Source organism: Ziziphus jujuba, chromosome 10 (genome assembly GCF_031755915.1).
Source record: "Ziziphus jujuba cultivar Dongzao chromosome 10, ASM3175591v1".
NCBI lineage: Eukaryota > Viridiplantae > Streptophyta > Magnoliopsida > Rosales > Rhamnaceae > Ziziphus > Ziziphus jujuba.
Genome location: NC_083388.1, coordinates 7672757 through 7695998, shown reverse-complemented (window position 1 = coordinate 7695998; position 23242 = coordinate 7672757). Strand labels below are relative to the sequence as shown.

The window sequence follows — 23242 nt, the reverse complement described above, 5'->3', positions numbered from 1 at the left end:
ATTATGTTCATCACTGAACGTAACTATGCAATTAGCCAGATCCAAAATTATTCGATTAAACATGTTAAGATTAGAGTCTAAATCTGTAGAAGTATCCATTTTAAAGCCAAATAATTGTTCTAGTAACAAAATTCGATCTGGAAGAGACCTTACCAAATAAAGCTGTTCTAGTTTGTTCCACATCTGAGAGGTAGTTGTTACCTCATCTACCTTCCTGAGAACACTGTCTGAGAAGTGCAAGATGATTGTACTCAAAGCAATCTTGTCCATCTCCAATCTCTTGTCCTTTGGAAGATCGGCAGAGAATGACTCGTCAATGGCTCTAGCAGCTTTCATCTGCACGAGGACTGCCCTCATCTTCTTCCTCCATAATAGGAAATCCCTTTTGCCATTAAAGATCTCCACCTCTATTTTCGAAGCCATTGTTAAATCTTCAAGAAACCCAAGATTCTGAGAGTAGAATCTTGCTAAACACACTCAGAAGATTCAAGAAAACCTGGCTCCGATACCACTTGTTGTGGAATTCAGAGAACGAAGAACAAAAAACAGCAAAGAACACATAACATGATTTAACGAGTTTCGGCCAAAGAATGCCTACGTCCTCATGCTCAGGTTCTCTGAGCTTCTGCTATTTTATTATCTGTTGAGGAGATTACAAGCTTGCAGGTTCTACAATGGTGATTCACATAGAGAACACCCAAGAAAGACCAACCCGTTAGCCCCTTTTACACCCTCTCTCAGATTATTCACAAAGTTTCACAAAGAAACTTCAATTACCCTTACAGAACTCTTTCAGGAATTGAAACAACAAAGGAAGACCAGATCTCTCTCTCACAAACCCAGAAAAACAACTCACAAAGAAAGTTCTGCAACTCTGAATTTTCTACTCTCTACGAAGAAGAAGAAGAAGAAGTTAAAACCTGGTGTATATTAAATAGCCTTTTAACTCCCTATTATAACCAACCTAACCACTGCACCTGTATTGCACGTGTTTTAGTTAATTAAAACAAACTTCAAAACGTTGTCGTTCCCTTTTGAAGTACTTAAACCCATCAAAGAAACGCTGCCGTTCCATCTTCTTCTTTCTTTATCTGATAGCACTAGTTCAATCACTGAAGCATAGCTGAACTCTATTTCTTCAGCTCTTGAGGATTAATTCCTCACAATTACCTTTCTTCAAACTCATAAAGGTATCATTGAGAAAGATCTCTTTTTCCCTGGTACTTGGTAAAAGATAATCTTCATTAGCCCTCCACATAGAAAGGCAGTATTAAGACTAAAAGTAAAACTTGTTACAACCACAGACATGGTACCAAGTAGCCATGTAATCAATAAACGATCATTATTAATCCACAAAGAGTTATTTGGATTAATAGATTTGTTGCGTCCTTCTTTGTCCAGTTCCTTTATTGGTTTGGCACTGTTTGAAATGTGATGATAGATTCCCAAACTTCGGATAAGTGGAAAGACTTGAGAACACCATAACAGGAAATTGGATTAATACAATTTAATTGAAATAAGACTCGAACATTGGTGAAAAGATTGGATAGAAAGCCTAGGTTCGACTTTTGCATTTATCTTGAGATTTAGAATACTTTCCTGCTTTGATACCATGATGAAAAATAGAAATAAGAATTTTTTTTTTCAGAAAAACGTTTAATGATTGCTTGATTATTTTAACACACTTACTGCACACTTATTGTATGCTATTTACAAGCTTTTATATCTGGTATATGTACACGATGAAGGAAAATAACAAACATGAGTAGCTAAAAACCTTATCTTTCTAAAAATCTATCTTGATGCAATCCTTATGATAAGGCTTGACATACTACCAATCATTTTAAAAGTGTATCTCCTCTGAAACGATCCTTTGAGTGACCTGGTGGTGCCAGACTCAAGTGTAATTCTTCTTCAGCTGATATGGCAGTGGCTTGTTGACTTGGCTTATGATGATGAGTTGGATTGAGACCCTTCGTATACTGTACATTATCATTAACAATGTTGAGACCACTAACTAGATAAAAAAGGAAAATATAGATTAAGAAAATAGAAATGATAGAAATTCATTTTACTTATTTAATTTCCATATAGAAAGTAGCTAGGAAATAATGACAATTACTAAAAGAATATTTTGAAAATATAATGAATATAATACATATTTTGTGAAGAGGAAAAAAAAAAAAAAAAAAAAAACCCTAAAGGGGCACTGTTTATTTATTTATTTATTAATTTTAAGAAGCACTATCATATTTCCAAGGAATGATGGTTTTGACAAGGAAAGGGTAAAGAATTTTATGCAACTCGGTTTTCCGCCCAAACGATCGTAGCGTATGGAAAAGAAAGAAGGTCAAGCGTCTTTTTCCATCTCTAATCTCATTTTGTACTAAGAAAAAGTTTAACCTACACACCAATAATTAATATAATAAAAAGGCTGGCCGCTCTTCTTAATACATTTCACAAATAATTGAGTGGTATTTGCTCATTGCCATTGGTGAAGCGGATTGGCAATTTTATGTTCACTGAATGTCTTCAGTTTGTAGTTTCGATTTCCCACTTGCTCTATGGGAATTGAAAAGTAGGAATTGAAATCCCTACTTGTTATACTCGCCTCTGGCATTTGAGTAAGCCAATATAGTCGCTATTTGAGTGTGTTCCACTTCTTCTATGCCATCTCTTGTCTCCATCTTCAGCTTTTGATTGAGAGATTCGAGGAGGGAAAAGGAAATGTATGAGAAAACAAAGAAAAGAGAATCCTACACTAAGGACAATCCTCGATCTAGCTATATAAGAAAAGAAAGAAAAAAAGTTTGAATCCCACAAAGCCACTAGGCTGAGAAAGAGATTTTTGTAGTTGATTTTTTTTTTTTTTTTTTTGTTTTTACCAAATTAATCCACATTGGTTTTTGATCATATGATGAAATTCTACACTTATTAGGCAATGGTAATGCATAATTGGATAAATGACATCTGTTCTTGGTTAGACCACAATCTTTTATTTATTTTTCTCTTATATATATTAAAAAAAAAAAAAAAGAGAACCGGTGGAATTGGTTGGTATCGGGTATATGTTACTATATACCAGTCAAAAAATAAATATATAAATAAATAAAAAACAACACGTTTTGTGCGATATCAAATCAATCTCAGCCAATCAAACAAGAGTTGCTGATATCTCCTAGATAAGGTGGACCCTCAGTGCTACTCTAATCATGAGGTAATTAAGTTTGCTCATTTTGATCCCTGATATAAGAGAAAAAGTCCATAACTGGTAAAATTGGTGCTGTACATCTCATAGAAACATCTAAGACAATTAGAGAAAGTAATAGAAAATTGAGGACCTGAATAGACTAGAATTACTTGGTCATTAAATAAAAATTAATAATGGAACGTAAAAAATATATAGTTCTAGATACTTTAAAATAGCCACAAGTTATAAATTGGTTAAACTAGATCTTTTACACAAAACTTGAGTTCACCACCCTTAAATATGAACTTACAGTGTAAATGAGCTATTAGAGTTATTCACCAAACAATTCCACGTCATACCTATTCCTTTTAATAACAATCGTTGAACCAGATTGTCACTTAAGGAATAATTGATGATAAATCCAAACACGGATAGAAGCATTACAGAAGAATCCCACATTAAATACAGAAAGAGCCGTTGGAGATTAGGAGATAGGGGTTGACTTGCTTCACAAGGCAAATAATGAATTCTCTATTATATTGTCCGTTATTATTTTCTATACCTTGTGTAATAGAGCTTTTTGTATATCTCGTGAGTACAAGTGAAACAACAAAACTGAATTAATATAAAAAATACTTTGATTTCTTCAGTTTAATTAGCGCTAATTACTTGATCTACACTCTATAGGAATGTTTCAATCTATTGATTTTAAACCTCTCAAAAACAGTATATCTAAGCATACATATGGCCTTATTTTTGTTCTGGATGATGAAAAATTGTTGTTACTCATTAATAACTAATGACTTAAAATTTGTAAAAAATAAAGATAAAAATCAACCAACAATAAAAAGGACAAGGACAACCATTTCCCCCCCTCATTTACCATTTCACCATTATATATATAACTTTTTTTTTGGTGGATATTATCTCCTAAACGGCCGGCATAATATATGGATGACACCGTCATGTTGGAATATGTATTTCATTATTAGACAAACTAAAGACAATTCCCATAATTCACACATAAGGTCAAATTCATACAGTTAGTATTCCAAAAATGAGTATAGGTTGTATTCCATTATATGGTGCTGAGAACATCCAAATCGTTCAAGAGTCTCATTTTTTATTTATCCTCCCATTCGGTTTTATATGTTGATCCATTAACTTTCTTTTTTTTTTTTTTTTAAAAATATATATATTTTTAAAACTAAAATATAAGATGAAAAAGTAAATCCAAGATAGCCAATTTAAATACTAGCTAAAGAATGTGTGATCCCATTAATTTCTAGTGTGCATACGATACATCAATTTGTCTCCATTAATAAGCTGGGGATCAATTTTGTGTACGTAGATATATCAAATCAATAAAAGAGGTGGTGCCACATGGTGGGGGTTGGTGGTTCTGCTATTTGATCGGTTTTGGGTGACCTCTCACTCACAGTCTAATTCAATTATGACGAAGGGGTCACGACGGTGACTAAAAACTTTTAAGAGGGCATGAAAGTTAAAAAAAAAGAAAAAAAAAAAGAAAAAAGAAAGCCTTGCATTCCCACCTTGCATTCCCACCTAACATGCCAAGTAAGCAGTCCCAAATAGATAAGCATTTTGCTCTAGATATTTGTCTACCAAAAAAAAAGTTCAGATATTTTTGGGTCACAAAAAAGTTTCCGTACAACATCAAAGAGAATTATAGCAAACCCCAAAAATATCTATCTACGGAAGACTTGTAGACCAGAGGGAGGGTGTGTTTTTCCTTTTATATATTGGTATAGCAAAGAAAAGTATCCAAAGAGAGAAAGAAAGAAAGAAAAAATGGAGTGCAAAGGGTGTGGAGGGAGGCCTAATAGGAGTGATATTCATTTGTCAAGAGGGGAAGAGGCAGAGATTGAGGCAACGACCAGAAACCACTTCGATGGTATCACTCCAAAACGACACACAAAGCCTCAGCGCAGTGAATATTCATCTAAGTATGTGGATTCTCTTTCTAATGGTGCTCAACAATGTATTCCTGAATTTCTTGAATTCCAACGTCTTGAAAACCATCCTGATCAGGTTCGCTCCTTTTTTATTTATTTATTTATTATTTAGTTTTAATTATTGTGCATGGTGGCACTGGCATGGTTGTCGGTTATGATTCATGATGTCTTTAAAGTGGATCTAAATTCACGGATTTTTTTCGATATATTTTCTTTTTTCTTAATTGAATTCCACCGCACCAAACATTCCAATTAAGGGGAAAATATATATATATATATATAAATATATATGAAAAAACAGGAAAAATAAAATAAAATGCGTTTGCCGGGAGTCGAACCCGGGTCTATTGCTTGGAAGGCAATTATCCTAACCGTTGGACTACAAACGCTTGCATTGAATGATAGTTTCCTTGTTTTACTTGTTCAATTTTGGTTACCAGCAGAAACTTAACTGGGATACAAGAGATTTGAGAGAGGAGTTTGTGGAGACAGAATACTACAAGGATCTCAACTGTGCGGACAAGATCCACCACACTGTAATAATCCCAATTCCCCCCCTTTTTTTTTAATAAATTATTTATTATTTATTTGTGTTTTTTCACATTTGCTAAAAATGAATGTTTAAAAATTGTTTTCAGACAGGAACAGGGTTCATCAACATAGACAGGACAAGTGACAAACGTTACAATCTAGCACCGGATACTGTCACTGCTTGCCATGATTCTTGCAAGGGTAACCCAGCCACCAACGAGTGGATTCCAGAGCCTGCTATCGACACAGTAATGTTCTCTCACTTTCACTTTCTTTTTTTCAAATTTTGCTTCTTAAATTGGTCCCATTCATTATATGTTAATCATTCTGTTTGTTATCAGATACCTCTTGCTTCAGGCAAGCCACACAGGAGTGACAACTAGAAATTTTAAATAGAGACCGGACTGGACTACCATTTCCTTGTTCAATAAAATTTTAGAGCTAGAATAAATTTGCTTGTTTACTTCTCTTTTATGTAGTTGTGAGTTTTATGAGGGACTGCTTTATTTGAGTTGCAAAGAATGCCTACTAGTTGAACTGGTTCATTCCTTGTGTTATGTGTCCAATGTCGCTACCAGAGAGTTATGTTTATGTTTATGCATGTTTCATGAATAAACTTTGGAGAAACTTATTTTATTTTGCCCAAGGATGTTACAATTTAGTTACTACTTAACCAAGAATCGAATACAATAACAAGATCTCGTGGTAGTCAGACACTGATTCGAAAATTTTATCAACAGCCACTTAACGTCTTGACGCAGAATGGTATAGCGTGGCATGTATGTGCCAAAGTGTCTGAAAATGGTGGTGATGTAAAGGGCTTTCAATGTTGAGGAATAAAAATAAGCGGGTAAAAGTTGAACAATGCCTACCAAATGCAACTAAATACAGAGTGGAGAATGAATTTTTAGCTTCTTGTTAATCTTAAATCTAATTGTTAATTTTAATCACACTTAAATCTAATTGTTAATCTTAATCATATTAAGGAATGGCTGGCAAGATTTGCAAGTATAAATGTCTGATTATTAATTCTAAGTATGCATATTTTAATAGGTATTATAGGAAGTTGTAGAAAAATAATACGAAAATACAGAAGAAAGAAAATATGACACATGATTATATGCTCAGGCTGTCATGTAAACAATCGTCATGCAAGGGAGGAGAGATATAATTATCATCCTTGTTTCACATGGAGATCACATCAACTATAGAACCAAATAGGGCGCCTAAGAAACTTCAAACTTCACAGCCAATTCCTTTATCTCCCCAACAATCTCAACCACCAAATTTATTATACATACCCTACAAGGTTTAAATAATACCATAAATGCATACAGGATACTCAAATCAAATAGTAAAAGTTCAATTCAATTTTGATACCTCCTTTGTATTTCCATGGAGGCAAAAACTGTTTCATGGTTCATTTTTGTTAGTAAATTTACAAGGAAAAAAGAAAAGAAAAAGAAATTAATGTTAAGATGGCATTCATGCAATTGACAAGAATAGAAATGGTATGTTCGTGTATAGACGAGATTGCGAAACGATTATCACCAAATATTTCCCTATAGATGTTTAATCTGCCATAGCTACACTCTCAGTTTGAAGAAGGTCGTACATGGGTCAATGCATGTACAAACCAACCCCCAAAAAAAACAAAGCATAATGTGCAACTTTTACTTTTATGAGTACTAAAAAAGCGAGAAAATAGAAAAACCGATATAATAGCAGATTGAAATGGATAAAATAGATTAATGACCAGCTGCATAGAGAAATTATACAGTGGAGAATATCAGAATCAGATAAGGACTAAAAGAATAAAACATTACGTAAATAAAAACTAGAGAACAGAGATAACCAACCTTTCATCCTTGGAAAATTGATCTTTGAAGCAATTTTATACCATGGTGAAAATTTTTGGTGAAATATGCAGCCAATCATACACTGTATTGCTTCATAACCGATAGCAATAACAATGTTACAAGGCAAAGTTTCACCACAAAATTGTTACAAGGCAAAGACAAGTACTAATTTTGTTAAGGATCGGTAAAAAATGAAAAAAAAATCATTATTTTCTCAAACAAAAATTCCAAGTGTGAATTTCCATCCGAGTATAAAAAATAATAATAATAATAAAGTTTTTAATTTTGTTAAGGATTATTAAACAATGATAAAAATTATTATTTTCTCAAGCAATCATTTCAAATTCGAATCTCCATTCTAAATGAGAAAAAAATATATATATATATTTTTAATTGGTTTACGTACAAAACCTAGGAACAGTGAACCCTTGATTGTCACTTTTCAACCATATTAATCAGGGGTAGAATTGAAAGATGTGGTTAGGAGCAAGTGATATTGTTCACTGCTTGCTGCTCCAAATTTGTATAAGCCACTCTCAAACTTTATACCAATAAGGTTGCATCAGGGTGGATGAGCTTTTCAATCATTTGTCCAGGACTTACTAAATGCCCTTTTGGTGTAGTAAAGCAGATAAATGCAGCATCAAACTATTAGCTAGCCACTAGGGGTATAATCCGACAAGGCGGATACCAACTTGTACTAACTTCTCAACAAATATATTTCTTTCTCAAAGGGCTTGAATTTAGCTGCTTTATATCCTTCTCAAGATGCTTAACCTAACTCATAATGTCATACATAGCTCTTTTGCACCAACATGTTACATGTATATCTATATCTATATATATATATATATATATATATATGTATGATGTATTTCAAGCAAGCTGACCTGTCACTACATGAGATTGTTGAGCTTATTCTTCCAAATGGCCAATCCACCACAACCGTACCTATAAGATATACAGAAAACACACACATCGAAGCTTAATTTTAAGATGACTTCTTTTAATTGTTGTTGTGAGTGTCGGTTTGTTTGTCCATAAAAATTATAAAATATGGTGATAGAGCTCGTTTGTGTTTTCTACTTTTCTTTTCCGTTCGAAAGATTAAACATGCATAAATGATAAATGAACACTTTGATGGTCATTTATAATAGTAAAAGAAAAATAATAATAATTAGTTTATCCAAATGAGCCATATGTTATAAACATTTGAAAATGTTTTCAATTTGGCTATTTTACTTTTATTTTATTTAATAATTTCCTTTAATCTTGTAGTTAATTTATTCCAACTTTTAGTTAGGTGAGAAGCCTAATTAATTATCAATTAACTTATAATCCAATTATACATAACAAAAGTAGAATTTCTAAGAACAAAAATTGAAAACAAAATACCAAAAGCATAAACATCACCATGCGATCACTATAACCCTGTAAGAAGAGTTTTTATTTTTATTTTTTATTTTTTTTTGGTGGAATTGTAAGAGTTATTTCCCTCATTCTTGGCAGTAGAATTTCTTGAATATCAAGTAACCTGGTAAATGAAAAGGGATAACTTTTTTGAGGAAAAATAATATACATATATATATATATATATATATATGTGTATTGAACCAATTGGCACATGTCCTATGCATGGCAAGAATAAAGACTCAGGTAAGATGAGCTTGTGACCACTACACGAAAACTATGGCATAAAAGATCAATATATCTGCTTCATTTTAGCGTTATCTTCCTCAGGTGAAAACTGCTTGAATTCAACCTATACTCTCTAAAGGACACCAATTGATATACACAAAAAAGGTTATGCCTCTCCACATTCCTTCAGTATCCTTTTTCTGAGAATGAATCGGGAAAAGGTATACCTTCAAGTTATGATGGGGATTAGACTCCAGTTACATATAAGCTGGCTGCAAAAACAATGTCACGCTTTATTGCATTCGAAGCAGTTTCCATTTTCTTATAAAGCGCAGAATTACCCATGATGGCTGCAGCACTTCTGAATTCGCGACATGTTTCATCCAGTCTGACAATGGTCCTCACTATTAGGCCTTCAGGAACGTCTGTAAGTTCGCATATATCTGCAAATGCAGTGCCCTGCAATGGCAAGAAGATGTAAGATGATGAACAACTCTAAACCCTCAATAGGTTAAAGCATTCACCAAAAGCAAACCTTTGCCCATTCATAAACCACTTCAACAAGACCGAACTTGAGATTCTCTTGGGCATACTCCTGAGGGTCTATCTGAAGTTTGAACTTGGCTTGAAGTTCTCCCAGTCTTATTGCTGTATCATACAATCTGGAATGAAGAAACATTCAAAATTAGCTTTCATTTTATCTGTCTGCAATCTAGTCACTCTTTCTTTTTATATGGGCTGAATAAGGCAACAAGCATGCATTACCACAGAGGAAGAAATCTTAGAATCTTAAGTTTAATTAAAAGTACAAATTCTGTGTTTTGTGGACTATTATCACAAAAATTTACAGGTTAACCAGAAAATACAATTGGTTTTCATATATGCTATTCGTACATACATTTATAATTATTATGTACATGTATAAAAATGGTGCAAACTTCATAAGCACCTCATTTGTCATACACTACTTGTCAGGCATCTATTATCATTAAAACTAACAAAATCGCTAACTGCACCATAAACCTATTGCAGCTATTTTAGATGCAAAAAAGTGGAACCTAAGAAGGGAGATGACGGGGTAAGGAAATAACCTCTGTTTGGCCTTAGCCAACTTGGGTGTAAGAGAAGTTTCAGAAATATTCTTCTGCTGAAACACAAAGGCAGACATTAATGCTACGGCTTCTTCTGGTTCCAGGTCATCCAATTGATTTTCAAATAGACACTCCGTGCATATCAACTCTTCTCCTGAATTCATCTCACATGCAACACGGCCTTTTATTTGCACAACAAGATCCGCATCTACACAGCCAATTTCCTTCAAAACATCAATCTGCAAATAAACAACTCGCTATATTAAAGGGATGCCTTACCTGTACATTGACACTTATACCACCAGAATGTCAACTGTTACAAAGCAAAGACAGCAAAGAAGATGAGCATCATTTAAACATACCCGGCCCTGGAAATCCGGCATTTGTTGAAGTGCTTCATCTGACATTTCAAACTTGAGAGAATTAACTTCCTCTTTATGCCTCCTTATCTCTCTGGCTATCTTAATGTGCTCCTCCAATTTGATACACCCATGACACTTGTTTGTTGCCATGTCTTGCAGCAGGTTAGTCCACTTATTGTATTTTTCCACAAGAGTCATGTCTTTCAACTTCAGATCTGAAACAAAATTGAAACTAAGCAGGTCAGCTTAAAGAGAGTAAAATTCTAAAATTCCCTCAGTGTGGTGTAATCAAACGACCATAATAAAAAGTATGTCAAAAGGGGCAAAAAGTTGAATTGAAAAACCTGACGCTCAACTTGCCTAAAGCAATAATCTTTGAAAGCTATTACACTGGTAGGCTTCTTCAAGAGTACAATTCATGTAACAACAAAAACAATCAAAAAGAAAAAATCTTCTTTGGAATGGGAACAGGATTGTTAAAAGAAGAAAGAATAACAAGGAGACAGAGAATTCTTATAGGGTGCAGAAAAGTAGAAAACTAACATTATCAGCATAATAAAATGTAACAACTAATGTCATTCTTATCCAGAAAGGGAGGTGGGAGGGGGAAGGGAAAAAAAAAGAGAAAGTCAGAATTAATGCTATCATAGTGATAACGTTTAACTTAGAAATAAAAAAGAAATTTACAAATGTGTCAGAGTTTAGGTTGGGTACTGCTCCAATTGATACTTTAGGGGGACATTGTAACTTGATGCATGATTTACAGATGCAAAATGTGATCTCCTGTAAATTAATTTCATGGATAAGATAGCTTGCCTTTTAATGGATGTACAGCTGGAGGGTACTTATTCCCATCAGGTTTTGTATCCAGCAGCTGTTGAACTGTCTTAGAGTAAGCAACACTGGCACCATCTTCAAGAAGCCGAACTTGATCGATCTTTATTTTGCAGTTGCATATGCATAAAAATTCTTTGTTATCAACACCTCTAACTTCATAATGCACCCCAGCAGCAGAACCCTGGTGTGGTAGGTTTATCTTCACGACACCGGATCCTTTGCGAGAGGTGACAGAAGAACAATACTCTTCTTCAAGAGCACGTTTTGATTTTGGCATCAACATATAACCATGTGGAAAATCAGCAGTTTTGCTATCTTGAGAACTGCCACCAGCCAGGGGAATTTGTGGTGATGATATTTCAGGTTTCAGCACTAGGACAATGTATTGTTTAATAACAGCTGAAGGTTGTTTAACAACGACTCCGAGCAAGTGGTCCTGAGACTGCTGTTAAAAAAGCATATATAGTCTTAGCACCCATAACTTGAAAGAACCATTAAAATCCAAATGAAAAGATGGAAGAGCTTAAAAAGGTTTCTATTGATAAATACCTATTAAATATTTCTAGTGCATGATACTTCACCACAACTAAAGCAGAAATAATTAAACCCTATCTGAAAGATGGAAGAATATATTCAATTTAATTAAGGCTTGATATGGCCAAAGACTGGAACCACAACATCCACACCAACCATCCATATAAAGCATAGATACCATCACTTTATTAAACTTTGGTTTTGAAATCAGATAGAGAGGAATAGAGCGTTTGCTAGTTGAAAAGATAGCACAGCTGACCCCCTGGAATCATGAATTCTATAAATGATAGCAGCCTTAATGTTGATGGTCAAAGCTTCAGCATGACAAAAGGAAGGGTTAAATGCCATGTATGAAAACCTGAGGTCACTGGCATTGATTTTAGTTTTTCTTTTTTATGTTTCACCCTATCTATCTCAAAACACTATCAACAATTTCAGTTATAATTTTTAATGCGGTAGATAAAAATGATAATATGGTATAATAATAAAGACAGATAAATTAACCATGTTATGGTTACTCACTGTTTGTGACTTCACAACTACTACTCTTCCAGGAGTCAGAAACTGTTGGGCAGTAGAGGACTGCATGACTGTTTCTAATATTTCATTGCTGCACCTCTCAGCTTCTAAGTACATCTCATAATATTCCTCAATGGCTGGTTCACCTTTTATACATCTACATGCAAGCAGCCAATTGAATGAGTAGCATATAAATATCCTTGAAAGAACTAAATACAGAAATGTAGAAAACAATAGAACAGCATAAGTATCATTTAACAATTAAATGGATCCATAAATCTAGAGCACAGAGCACAGATCTAGCCCGAAGATCTAAAAATTTATTGTTTTTATCCATTATTCCTAATATATCCTGCAATATCAACTCAGCATAGAAATTATCCTAACAAGTTATAAATAAATATAACCAAGATCCAAAATTACCATTATTCAAAAATCACCAAATATCACCGAATTGAAATAATGTAATATATCAAAGCATTTGACTCTCTCGACAGAATTATTACAGCATCCAGAAGTACACAATATCAGACAAGATCATATAAAAACACTTGCAAGCAAATGTTTCTGTGATCAACATACTCAATTGCTTTTGTAGGCTGAGCAAGCTTTAGCATTAAAAGTTGTTGTTGCTCTGGTAGTTTCTTTTGAGCATGGAATTCAGCAAAACTCCTTTTCAGCATGTCCTCCACCTGCAGTTATAGTCACAAACAACATTTCTTAACAAGCTCGCTTAATGTGCCAAAAAAAATTTAGAACTCAAGCTGCCTTTTTGATAAGTGGCCTATAGATTATTGTGAACAGATTATTTTTTACACTCCATAAACACAAATGAAAACAATATCCATTTTACTGGAAATATGCGTTGCTAGATAGAATACTATGCAAAATTACACTAAAATATATGAGTTGATTCAATGCGACAACCCAATAAGACAAAATGATACTAAAAATTTATTACTCAAGGTGCCTTTTTGATAAGTGGCCTATAAATTATTGTGACCTTTATCTTTTTTACACACTACAAATACAAATGAAAACAATATCCATTTTACTGAAAATATGCATTGCTAGATAGAACACTAATACAAAATGACACTAAAATATACGAATTGCTTCAATGCGACAACCCAATAAGACCACAATTTACTTTGTGGGCAACACAATAAACATGTAAACTCTTTGTAATGAGCCTGAATAAAAAATAAATTGCCAATCAAAGAATAAAAATCGCAAATTCATCGAGTTAAAAGGGGATCCTTATTAACTTTGCAGAGAAAACAGAACCATAGCATATACACAAACCATGTACTTCTTTACACTGTCATAACATATCAGAAGTTAAGGATGAAACATCTTTCTATGGATATCTTAAGCTACGTTGAGGTTTCTGTATGCTCTACATCGTTCCTTTAAATTTGGGCAGGGTAAATCCTCAAATAAAAAATTCCCCACCCCATCCATTTTCATCTCTCTAGGAAAGAATTAAAACAATAGTTTATTTACCCTCAATTCTTCAACACGGAGGAGATGCAGAATCATAATATAGGTCAACCGAAACTGAGATTCTAGCCTGGTTGCACTTCCAACCATAATATGCTTCAAATCCCTCTCTTCTGGGATCTCATCACGGCACATTACAATGACTGTACCAATTTTATCAAGTCCTCTTCTGCCAGCACGACCTGCCATTTGGGTGTATTCTCCTGGTAGTAATTGTCTATATTCCTTTCCATCAAATTTTCTTAATGTATCGAAAACAACCTGTAAAATTATATAAATGAAGATCAAATTTCAAAATAATAATTTCATATCTGCAACTGGATTAGCTATCATACAGGTAAAAAGATGCCTGGATACAATAACCATCTACTTTCATCTACATGTTTAAATAAACAAACCAGTGACTAGGAACATACATATCTAATATAATTATGAAATATCAAAATTCGTTATTTTGGACATTAACCTATGTAAACCATGTAAGATTTCCTGTAGCAGAACTGTAATTCTATCTCTCTCATTGTGGGTGAACTTAAGTGGAACCTAGAACATGCACAGAGTCGAACCATCAAGGAAACAAAACCGCCTATGGACTTACTGTAAAATCTTACATGGCAACTACTACATGCTCAATGCTAACTTTGCAATAGCAAAAAATTTTAGTTTCTGTTCATGCAATTCCAGATAAAAAGTGCATGGTGGAAAATCGATCTAGAAAACCTTGAACAAGGAGTTAAAGGATAAAATTATGTTTATAAGCTAATTCATAACTACTATAGACAAATAAGTTGTAAACAGGTACCAGCAACATCAAGTATACAGATATTATCATATCTAAAACATCAACATACTCCTACTCTTCTGCTCATCTTTGCAAAATTTCCAAATAAGACTCACCGTTCTTGCAGGGGCATTAACCCCCATTGCAAATGTCTCCGTAGAAAACAAAACCTACAAAAAGAACAGAGTGATGAGCTACCATGTTCTAACTTCAAAAAAACCAAAAAACCTCTGTTTATAATAATATATATACATATACAGTCCGTCTATGGTGCGGACGGTCCTCATGCGGACCACAGTATTGGTGACGGTTTTTTATAGTATTAGTGACGATTTTCTATGAAACCGTCGTTAATACTATGAAAAACCGTTACTAATACTGCGGTCATCATGCGGACCGTCCTCACCATAGAATTTCCGTGTACATATATATATGAAAGATAAGATTAACATCAAATCTAAATTGTTATTCTGATATGACAAGTTACCACTTTTCCAAAATTTTAAAATAGTGAATCCAACCATGTAATGTCAAGCCAATGATAGTTTTAACACTTAAATTGGACCTTACATATGTAGCACAATTATTTAGTAGATATGAAGGCTAGCATGATTCTAATCTAAGACCACATAACTGTATACCATGTGTAACCCATTATTTTTCCCAAAAGGTTGAGCTATTAAGATATGAGTCCAACTATGTAAATCAAGCAGACATACTTGATAGTTTGAACACTGAAACTCCTTGTCACATGTATTAAAACAAAAATTGAACCTCATACATGTAGAATAGTTATTTACTAGAGACGAGGATTAGAATGATTCTAATGTAAGACAAAATAGCTTCATACTATGTTAAGTTACTATTAGTCCCAAAAGATTAAGCTGCTAAGGAAGTGAGTCCAATTATCTATACCAAACTAAAAAAACTGAATGTTTTAATACAACCACAGCTTATTTGCTAATGCTTAAGATCAGTACTACTGCAATCAGCATTATTTTGAAAAACCAATTAAGAAATTATACAATTCTGGAATAGTTGAGAAGTAACAAGAGATTTACCTTGATCACACCACGACAAAAGAGCATTTCAACAACTTCCTTGACAATTGGGAGCAGCCCAGCATGATGCACGGCAATCCCTCTAAGGAGCAGATTTTGGACTCTCACAACCTGTGCAACAACTCTGTTGTAACATCTGAGACAAAGGTTTATACTAATGAAAAACCTTATCAGTACATCAAACCTGAGGTAAAATTCTGTCAGATCCCTTCAACCGTGAAAATGCTTTGTCACAGAAAACACGTATCTCACTTTTCTCAGAACTACTAGTAAGGTCAGTACCAGCCATACTATCAGCTGATTTATCACAGCGATTCTTTGAGAAACAAAATATAACAACCTAGCAATACAAGTCAAGAAAAATATGTTCAGTTCAAAACAAAACAAGAAAATGCTCCCATATTATTCTCCATTTTCTGAAGTTTTCAATCAAAAAGTAAACAGTTTTAGTGTGTCTTTGTATGCATGTGCATGTAATTAAAACCATAAAAAGAGATGAAATACTAAAGGCGTTTAGTGGCATCAACACAATTCATATGCAGGGGAAACCATATGCATTCCAAGAAGCAAAGATATAATCCAGGAATTATATTTAAACATACAGGTAATAAAGACTTCTTTGAGAGCTTGTTGACGAGTAACAACCACAACGAAGCATCTGATCGCCTTAAACCCCAATTGTTAAGGTTATTGCCATTGTTTTGATAACCAGCACCACCTCCAGAAAAGTTCCCTGAACTATGGGAACCAAAATGCTTATTCTGCTTTCCCCAAGTAGAATTATCACGTTTATGAGATCGAGCTCCACCATTCCCTGCTGTATGCGCGGCATGTGATCCAGTATTACGAGCAGTCATATTCTTTTTCTTGAATACATCTTTTGCAGCTTTGAATCCTTGAGGCATAAAAATTTCATTTTCACATATTTTATAAAGCTCTCCAGAGTAAAACAGACAGTGCTCCAATGGGACTGGTCTTTTGGTGGTCCTGAAAACAAAAGGAAAGTACCAATACAAATAATGTAAATGATATTAAACGACCACCTTTCCAGCAATATTTTTATGAGAAGGAACAGGAAGAAATTAAATTGAATCCAGCATAACACAGATTCACTGCTTACCCTGTAACACGGATTTGCTTTTGCTTTGTCCGCCCAATCCAGTCAGCAAACTCAACTGTGTTAGGTACCTACAGTAGATAATTTTTTTTTATTTTTATTTTTTTCAATCAATGCATAAGCCACTGCAAAGACAAAGGGGGCATGGCAAAATTGCACACATATACAACACATGAGTCTCATTATACAAGTGTAGAGTTATTAGCCAAAAAAATTACACAATAAGAAATTATATTACATTTGGAAAGATAAATTAATTATTGTCCTTTCTGATACGTGATGACGCATTTACAAACATTGATATAGACCACAGCAAGGTTAAAAAGCTATTTCACTTGTTCCCAAGGTAACATTGAGAGGTAATTCCAGCCCTACTCCCTCCCATAAAATAAAAATAACCTGCAAATTTAAATGCTTGCTGATATAATATAAACGACTAATGACTGGTAAATGCACATATACACTAATGTTACAAAATTGAGCATCGCATAGAACTTATTGTCACCATTAAAAACAGCAAATGCCACATAACTTTAGTGCATTTAACAGAAGCAATTACCGTTGCTGAAAGGAGGACAATATTGATATGTCTTGGAAGCATGATAATAACTTCTTCCCAAACAACACCTCTTTCAACATCATTGACATAGTGCACCTCATCGAAGATAACCTATCTCCCCATATGCAGCAAAAGTCACAGAACCCTTCAACAATTTATCATAAAATAGTGTAAAATTTTTAACTATGAAATAATTTATTTCCAAAAAGGAGTGGGGAAATTACTGTTGAAATGAACATCAGACAGAAAAAGCCCCTTTACCCATTCAATATCACGTATAATGTCAGCACCCCGGTAGAGCATTGACCTTAATATTTCAGTTGTCATAATGAGGCAAGAAGCCTCGGGCCTCAAGCTAATGTCTCCAGTGAGAAGTCCAACATCAAATTTCCCACAGAAATCCCTATATTTCTGATTGCTGATGGTTTTAATTGGAGCAGTATACACAGCTCTTGTGCAATGCTGCACAATTTTAACAGCAAAGTTAAAAATCCATAAACTATGCGTTGCTAAAGAACAGCAAGTTGTAAATATTATAAAACCTGAGGGATGAGATCGACATATTCAGGATATCAGAAAAAAAAAAAAAAAAAAAAAAATTTCCCATAATATGTATAAAGAACAACCAAAATGAGTAAAAATGCCAAAAAGGATAGGCAACAACTAAGTGATTCCTGTCATACCTTGGATGCCAAAGCAAACGCATATTCTGCAACAACTGTCTTTCCAGCTGATGTATGAGCAGCAACAAAAACAGAGTCCCCTTTTTCAAGATAATATATGGCCTGTAATTATTTGGTAATAAAAGAACAGCCTAAATACAGCGCCCAGGAGCATATCGTATAAATTATTACCATTAACTAACAATCTAAATAACACTTCACGTTTAAACCTTCTCAAGCATACTCAAATTTCAACTAAACAACAGAATTTACCAGTCATCAAACTAAAACATACGTTATTGATTATTATGGTCACAGAAGACCTAATATATATGAGCCAAAAACATGGATTCAAAAACTCCATGCTCAATTTATTAAACGAGAAAATCCATATGTCAATTTATTCAATTTTATCAATCAACCCGTTGAGAATATAATAGAAGAGAATTTTCATTAATGAATACCTCCTTCTGGAATTTATCCAATTCAAAAGGAAAATCAAGTGCCATGTCAGGAACAAGTTCATAAAAGCGCTCAGCGATCCCTTCGTTACCTCCACGAACAGCCCAGGCCTGTGAATGGAATAATAAGATAATCAAAAGTATAAGGCATTAAAATGGTCAGGCTTGTTGAGCATGTGATATGGATGTTCACCCTAAAAAACTTTCTATAACCTGCTACTTGCAACTAATTACCTCCTTCTTGTGCTGTCCACCACCATCCACAATTTCATCCAATGCTGACATCGATCCTTCGGCTGGAACTGATAAAATCTCATCCAATGCAGACAATTCAGTGTCAGCAGCATTGCTGGGCACAACTACCTTTTCTGCTTCAGCTTCTGAGTTAACAGATTCATTTTCTGACAAATGAACTTTACATACAACACTATATTAGCTAAAATAAAACAGAAGAAAAGCAGAAAAATGAACTTTACATACAACACTATATTAGCTAAAATAAAACAAAAGAAATGCAGAAAAATAAAATAGCACTGAAGTAAACTTAAAAGAATACATGCTAGTGAAACCACCTGATAATGAGCTACAATTTGTATGCTAGATTGGTATAAATATGCAATGTTACAAGGCTATCTAGCAATGGAAAAATTTGATAGAGTCAAATGAAAACTTTATTTTGCCATTCCTATCCGAGGTGCCTAACTTCAAAATAAACGTTCAAAAGAGTGAAAAGCAGATAAGAATAATTGGGACCAAGGAAATAGTCATATCCATGACCTCTCACATGGTGACTGAACAAATTTAAAAGAAGAAAGACAATTAATTAGCATAATACACCTGCAGTATTCATGTTCATTTCAATCCTTTCAGAGCAGTTCTCAATATCATATTCAACAAAAAAAAAGTCAAACAACTTATAGTAAATAGAGTTCATTTTCCTCTCATATGCATGCCCTTGAGGGAAAAATTAATAGTTACAACACAATTTCATATATATATATAAAGTGAGTATTCTTTCTACTTCAAGACTGAAAAATGACAATTAAATTGGAAGTCACTTCTACTTTTACAAAAAAGCAAATTGTATGCATGCATATGCCCAAAGTCAATTGTTTCACTAATCATAAATTACTAAGATATCACATACGGTTCAATAATCTACACTTTATCAGTCTCATATTTTGATCAAGTGACATGTAATTTTTCAATATATCACAATGTATTGTTAAATTTTGACTTCTTCCCCAGCTACACTTTTGCCTATCCCAACAGTTAACCACATTTAGTTAATTCTTAGAAGCATTTTCAAAGGTAAACCATTGAAACTCATCACTACTAAGCTTTCTCTAGAAGCTTCGATTCTTAAACCCTACAGCCACTGAAACTGAAATGTAGTGGAAATTTAGCATCTCAAAACTGCCACATTCCTGTAAATCTAGTTTTTAACTTCCCCTTTGAGTTGCACATCAAATCATAATGAGCAGGCAACCTCAAAAAACCTAGTTGAGCATCGAAAGGAAACCAAGCCCGAGTCCATTCTTAAATAATAATATTCTCATCTTAGCCTAAATCTGTCCTGATATCACCATTTCAAGCAGAAAGAGATCATTTATACATCTTCTCCATGAAATAATACATATTATAAAACAAAGTAGTCTTCAATATATAACCAGAACGACAGATAATACATACCATCCCCCTCAAATTCAGTGACATCCTCTTCCCAAGCCTTCTTGAATAAATCATCAAACTGTACGGACAACTCATTCTGCAAACACTAGCAATAAATAGTTATCAAACTAAGATACAACTATTATCTGAAAAAACTATCACATAAAGGCCAATATAAGCATATGTTTACCAAGTCACATGTAAGGAAATCCACACTTAATATGTGAATACAGAATGGAGCAAACATAAAGACGAAAAAAGTTTAGGTTGCAGTCCATAAAAATAAAAATAAAAAATAAAAAAATAAAAAAAGGCACCAACAACTGACCCATGGCCAAAAGAATAAAAAGAGTTACTAACCATCTTTTCATATGATGTGCACTTGAGTGAACTTTGCTCCTTGTAAACATTCCAAGCATATGGATATGCCTTCAAACAGGTAGTGTAAACATAAATTCTGTCAATAATATTAATATTCCAACAAACATATATATATATATATATATATATAAGCACTTTAGAAAATAGACAGTATTATTATTCTGTTTTTCAATCTGAATGACATGTAAATTAACCTTGAGATCACCAAGGTCCAATCCTTGCTTAAAGCTTGGAGGAACTGCTTGGGCAGCGCCACCATTCAGTAGCTCTTGGACCCATTCTCCATTAGAAGCACCTTCAGGAAGGATTCTTTCTGAGGATTGAGAATCATCTAAACCTCCTGGACGAAAAGGGCGTTTATTGAGGCTTCCTCTTACAAAGTCCTTCGCAGTGCTAGTCATACGCGGCAATGAACCAGATTCTAGAGCTCCTGCTGTTAATTCTGAGACATCCACCTAAAAAGATATAGTAAGTAAATTCTAGACCAGTTTCAGAAACAATAACATAATGATTGCAAGATAAAGGATATAGTGAAAATAGCAAAATCTTTCTTTGGTGATCTATTAAAATGATCGTAACCAATAATAAATAAATGATAGAAGCCACTGTGATTTTGACTCTCATTTAATGGCTATAGGACATCTATGGAAAACTCAAGAGCTCTATACCTGTACAGAACCGGGCTCCCATTTTCCTTGCGTTTGGCGACGTCTAAAAGGTAATTCCCAGGTGGGAATTATGATGGACCGTGGCAATGATGGCTCTAAGGGCACATTTGCCTTGTCAAACCATTCAAAATCCCACTGCCTCCCAGCATTTTGCGGTGAAAATTCTTCAGTGTCCAATCTCGGCAAGAGATATGTCTCTTCCAAATATGCTTTTATTGATTCAGGTGTTTCCTTAGGAAATGCAGGTGGCTGATATACAAAATAGGAAAAGCATTAATACTAATTGGAAAGAATAAGGCCAATCTACTTCTCGGTAGCAAAAGAAATGGTTCTCTGTATTTGGGAACAAAAAATTGAAAACCTTCAAACGATTAAGAAAATGCAAAATAAAGGGAACAGAAAAAAACAACATTCATTAGAAGCTTCTTTAAGCGTACAAAATTCAACCCAGCTTTCAAATGCACCTGGAAAGTGTACTTAAAACAGATAGAACAAAGCACCTGTTCCAGGAAACAGAAAGTGCATGTTTTTTACACCATATTGATAAAAAATTGCTACTAAATTACACGAATAATCAAAATTTAAGAGATTAAACAAACACATAATCAGAATAATTGAAAGAACACCGTTTAGCTAAACCCTAAGAACCATAAAAAATAATAAAAATAAAAAATAAAAAAAGAAGAAGAAGAAGAAAGATTGTGAAATTCAAAAAAATAAATAAATAAATAACTATCCGAGTAAAGATTGCAAAGTGGAAGACAAACCAGAATAAAATCGGGAAGGGAGTTGATGGGGTTAGAGCCTTCCACAGTGAAGAGAGGCTCTAACCGGAGGTGTCCACTGTGGCCGGAGAATCCGACCCGGAAAGATAGTTCATTTGCTGCTTTGATTGGATCCATTCGAGTTCACTTCACTGCCTTCCAGGATTTTAAGGGGTGTCGGGGTGGTGGTGTTTTGCCTTTGCGTGTGGTTTATACTCGGAATTGCATTTTTGCTTTTTCCGCGGGTTTTCAATGAAAATTTCAAGTGTATGAAACTTTTTAACTTTGAAGTGTGATTGGCAGCAAGGGAACTAGGTCCAGATTCTCTTTTTTTTTTTTTTTGGTAAATAATTGGGTCCAGATTTTTTATACCCAAAAATACAAATGCATTTTTTGAATAATTCTGTCTGCTTGTTTCTTTTCTTTTTTGATTTTTTTTTTCAGTTAATGATTTTTAGTTTGGAACCAATTTAAAAAAAAAAAAAAAGCACCGACCTGGCATGGTTTATCTTTTTCCCCTTAAACAAAAATTAGTTGGTAGTCTAATGTTATCATTTGATACTGAAAAAGCATTCTCATTTTCATTTTTACATATATATAATCTGTTTTTAATTTTATTTTTTAACAATATATATTTTTTTACAATAAATGAATCAAAAAACGATTAATTAGAAAAACATAAGCAAGGTGAATTTTTTTTTGGTCACCAAACAATATCTTAATTATTTTATTTTTATAAAAGTGTTTTTTTTTTATGTGATATTTTTATAAAAGTATTACCAGTTTAGTATTATCAAGGAAATCATGTAGATTGCAATTAAGTACCAATACTATTGGCCATTGAGTTTGTTAAATAACACACATACGCACAAATTAGCATTGTTAAATTTATCATTTTAATTATTTTACTTTATAATTTTCATTTTAGTTATGGAATATTTTCATAAGATAAAAAATAGTGATAAGTTTGGAGGTAATTATTATTATCAAAAAAATAATTATAATTTATTTAAAAACAAATTAACTATTTTGTTTATAAAAAAAAAAATACTTGTTTGGTTTTGGTAAATGGCACAT

At 33.6% G+C, this 23242-nt stretch overlaps 2 protein-coding genes and 1 non-coding gene across 9 annotated transcripts; 1 reads left to right on the top strand and 2 right to left on the bottom strand.

The window, feature by feature from the left end:
* Positions 1-4856: 4856 nt before the first annotated feature.
* Positions 4857-6333, top strand: LOC107410922 (uncharacterized). Of its 2 annotated transcripts, none has more exons than XM_016018409.4 (4): positions 4857-5242; positions 5607-5702; positions 5805-5945; positions 6039-6333. In XM_016018409.4, the coding sequence occupies exons 1-4, from the start codon at positions 5003-5005 to the stop codon at positions 6078-6080; spliced, it is 519 nt and encodes a 172-aa protein (XP_015873895.3). In that variant the 5' UTR covers positions 4857-5002; the 3' UTR covers positions 6081-6333. The 2 variants fall into 2 exon arrangements, with proteins under 2 accessions (XP_015873895.3, XP_015873896.3); XM_016018410.4 differs by having other exon boundaries at positions 4871-5242; positions 5610-5702.
* On the bottom strand, positions 5484-5555 carry TRNAG-UCC (transfer RNA glycine (anticodon UCC)). Its single transcript has one exon. It is a non-coding gene; the product is annotated as a tRNA-Gly (tRNA).
* Positions 6334-9246: 2913 nt separating the features above from the next.
* Positions 9247-22545, bottom strand: LOC107410953 (DExH-box ATP-dependent RNA helicase DExH11). Of its 6 annotated transcripts, none has more exons than XM_048468306.2 (23): positions 22169-22532; positions 21402-21650; positions 20928-21188; positions 20713-20781; positions 20374-20458; positions 18916-19094; positions 18685-18792; positions 18242-18343; positions 17820-18020; positions 17559-17669; positions 17003-17070; positions 16485-16869; positions 16067-16222; positions 15883-15993; positions 14938-14991; positions 14044-14301; positions 13120-13229; positions 12541-12694; positions 11464-11926; positions 10648-10862; positions 10286-10524; positions 9730-9856; positions 9247-9653 (listed from the first exon to the last, which is right to left on the bottom strand). In XM_048468306.2, exons 1-23 carry the CDS (start codon positions 22301-22303, stop codon positions 9441-9443), a joined length of 4053 nt encoding a protein of 1350 aa, XP_048324263.2. In that variant the 5' UTR covers positions 22304-22532; the 3' UTR covers positions 9247-9440. The 6 variants fall into 6 exon arrangements, with proteins under 6 accessions (XP_048324263.2, XP_048324262.2, XP_015873935.3 ...); XM_048468305.2 differs by having other exon boundaries at positions 11464-11929; positions 22169-22531; XM_016018449.4 differs by having other exon boundaries at positions 11464-11929; positions 20374-20449; positions 22169-22530.
* Positions 22546-23242: the final 697 nt, after the last annotated feature.

Bases quoted from the DNA above. Each gene is read 5' to 3' on its own strand.
- LOC107410922 (XM_016018409.4), top strand. From the start codon at position 5,003: ATGGAGTGCAAAGGGTGTGGAGGGAGGCCTAATAGGAGTGATATTCAT. The intron at 5,243-5,606 runs GTTCGCTCCTTT...TTTGGTTACCAG, and splicing joins TTGAAAACCATCCTGATCAG to CAGAAACTTAACTGGGATAC. The intron at 5,703-5,804 runs GTAATAATCCCA...AATTGTTTTCAG, and splicing joins CGGACAAGATCCACCACACT to ACAGGAACAGGGTTCATCAA.
- LOC107410953 (XM_048468305.2), bottom strand. From the start codon at position 22,303: ATGGATCCAATCAAAGCAGCAAATGAACTATCTTTCCGGGTCGGATTC. The intron at 16,870-17,002 runs GTAAGCAGTGAA...TTTTGTTTTCAG, and splicing joins AAGCAAATCCGTGTTACAGG to GACCACCAAAAGACCAGTCC. The intron at 11,930-12,540 runs GTGAGTAACCAT...CTTTTTTAACAG, and splicing joins TAGTTGTGAAGTCACAAACA to CAGTCTCAGGACCACTTGCT.